Below are 2,482 nucleotides of genomic sequence, written 5' to 3'. Positions count from 1 at the left end.
GGGGCGGTGGGATTGGTTTATCTGACAAAGGTCTTTTTGCCCCTTTACAGAAATGGTTTTGTTGCCCTGGCGATGGGTGAAGCCAGTGTCTATCTGCCCCCACCTGGTGCCTGGTCGCTGCCCTCTCCGTATCAAGTCCCGGCTCTGGCATTGTCTGATCCGGTTGCTGCTGGTGACGGTACTGCTCCTGGTGCTAGCCGTGGTTGCCGCTTTCACTGCCGGCCCCTTGGAGGAGTGGTTCCTGCGGCCTGGCGTGCTCCCCCCTCATGACTGGGAGGGTTCGGGAGCAGGAAGGGAGGGATACACTGGCTTCAATTGGCGTGGGCGCGACTCTGCCTACCAGCTGACCAACCCAGAGGTCTGTGCCGGGGACGCCCCCTTCCTGGTTGGCCTGGTGATGAGCAAGCCAGCGCATTGGGATAGCCGCCGGGCCATCCGCGAGAGCTGGGGCTCAGTGCAGGAGGTGGCTGGCCACACCGTGAGGACTCTCTTCGCTTTGGGGCATCCATCGTCGCCCCATGAGCAGGAGCTGATTGACCAGGAAGCGGAAACCTACCGGGATGTGGTGCAGGGCCGTTTCCAGGATTCCTACCTGAACCTAACCCGGAAAACCCTCATGATCCTTCACTGGTTCACCAGCTACTGCCCCCAGAGCCAGTTCCTCCTCAAGGTCGATGACGACGTTTTCCTCAACTACCACAGGCTGGTCGAGTTGCTGCTAGGCCCCGGCCTCCGCCTCAGCCAGGACCTCTACCTGGGTCGGGTCCACAGGAAGGTCAGGGCAATCCGGGACCCTTCCAGCCTTTTCTACGTCCCGGAGTCTGTCTTCCAAGCCGACACCTACCCGGACTACTGCAGCGGCACCTCCTACGTTCTCTCAGTCTCCGCTGCCCGCAAGATCTACAGGGCTGCCCTGTCACTGCCCCTGCTCCCTATCGAGGACGTCTTTGTGGGTATCAGTGCCCAGCGAGCTGGGGTGGCTCCCACCCACACGTCCAGGATGTCTGGGGGCCTACGCTTTCACTTCAGGCCCTGTTGCTACAGAGCCATCATCACCAGTCACCACGTCAGTGCCCAGGAGCTGGGCACCATGTGGACACTGGTCAATAATGGTCAGCCCTGCTCGCCCTTTGCCAGGGTCAGTGCCCTCCTTGTCTGCAACCTCCTGAACCTGAGGGACCTGCTTGCAGCTTCCTAGACTGACCCCATCACCTTCCCACACAACCAACAGGGCACACCGTCCCAGGGTCTGCACATCGCCGCCGAGCAGCGGGGGGGGAGGGAGGGGGGAGGGAGGCTGCTCCTTTCTTTGCACATGAACAGTCCTGGACTGTGGGATTTGCCTCAGTCAGAATCACAAACCAGAGGGTCAGATTCTCTGCCAGGGCTCCCGGATTGATCGGGCGGGGGGCCTGTTATTCTGGATCCTACCCGTCATCGCATTCTTATTCATCCACCTGATGGTCCTCATTACAGGGAGGGAGGGAGGGGGAGGGAGAGGGTGTGTGTGTGTGTCTGTGTGTGAGAGAGAGAGAGAGAGAGTGAGGGTGTGACTGAGAGAGTGTGTGTGTGTCTGTGTGAGAGAGTGAGTGAGTGTACAGGTCTGTGTGAGTGTATGTATAAGTTTGACTGTGTCTGTGTGGGTGTGTGAGAGAGTGTGAGGCTGTGTCTGTGTCTCTGTGTATGTGTGCATTGAAGTGGGAGACGGCATGGGGCAGGGTGACACTGGACACACAAGATGGCCGCTGAACCATCAGTTGGCCAACTTGACACACAAGATGGCCGCCGGATCACAACATGGAGAGAAACAGCAGAGTTACAGCCACTGCCTGAGGCCACCAGAATATCAGCACAATGCACAAGGTGGGGGGAGAGAGAATACACCTGAGTAATGAACACTGCCTGCCGAAGTGTCTGGGTCCAGCCAACACCTCTAATAGAAATGCTAACAGCTCGAGACAAACTCAATCTGAAATGCCAATGCCAAGGGCTACAGTAATTGTCTTTCTCAGGAAGAGCAATTAATGCCCATTACTACAAACACTCAAACACAATGATCGCATGGAAATTAACAAAGGCTGCGCTGGAATTGACCAAGACTGTATCGAAACTTATCAATGATTCTGTAATGATTACTATAAACAAACCATGTACAAAGGCAATAGTCTCATCACTGACCCATTATCACAAGATGTGTAAAACTTTCTCGAGGTGCTTCAGGGCGAGAGAAGCCTCACAGCTGACACTGTGCTGTTGGGAGGGGGGGGAGGGGGGGCTCTCTGTCACTGAACCCTGACTCTAACTCTGAGCCGGGTGATTTTCCCATCAACAGCATGTGTGTGTGTGTGTCTGTTTGTGAGTGTGTGAGAGAGTGTGTGTGGTGTGTATGTGTCTGTGAGTGTGTGGTGTGTGTCTGTGTGTGTCTGTGTCTGTGTGTCTGTGTGAGTCTGTGTGTGTGTGTGTCTGAGAATGTGTCTGAGAG

General features: G+C 56.0%; 1 protein-coding gene across 1 annotated transcript; it reads left to right on the top strand.

Annotated features, from left to right (window-relative positions):
* Positions 1–22: 22 nt before the first annotated feature.
* On the top strand, positions 23–1,485 carry LOC122547321 (beta-1,3-galactosyltransferase 9-like). Its single transcript, XM_043685961.1, has one exon. It carries the CDS (start codon positions 53–55, stop codon positions 1,196–1,198), a length of 1,146 nt encoding a protein of 381 aa, XP_043541896.1. The 5' UTR covers positions 23–52; the 3' UTR covers positions 1,199–1,485.
* The last annotated feature ends 997 nt before the right edge of the window (positions 1,486–2,482 follow it).

The sequence above is a fragment of the Chiloscyllium plagiosum genome, unplaced genomic scaffold (genome assembly GCF_004010195.1).
Source record: "Chiloscyllium plagiosum isolate BGI_BamShark_2017 unplaced genomic scaffold, ASM401019v2 scaf_948, whole genome shotgun sequence".
NCBI classification, from domain to species: domain Eukaryota; kingdom Metazoa; phylum Chordata; class Chondrichthyes; order Orectolobiformes; family Hemiscylliidae; genus Chiloscyllium; species Chiloscyllium plagiosum.
This window is presented reverse-complemented; position numbering and strand designations above follow the sequence as displayed.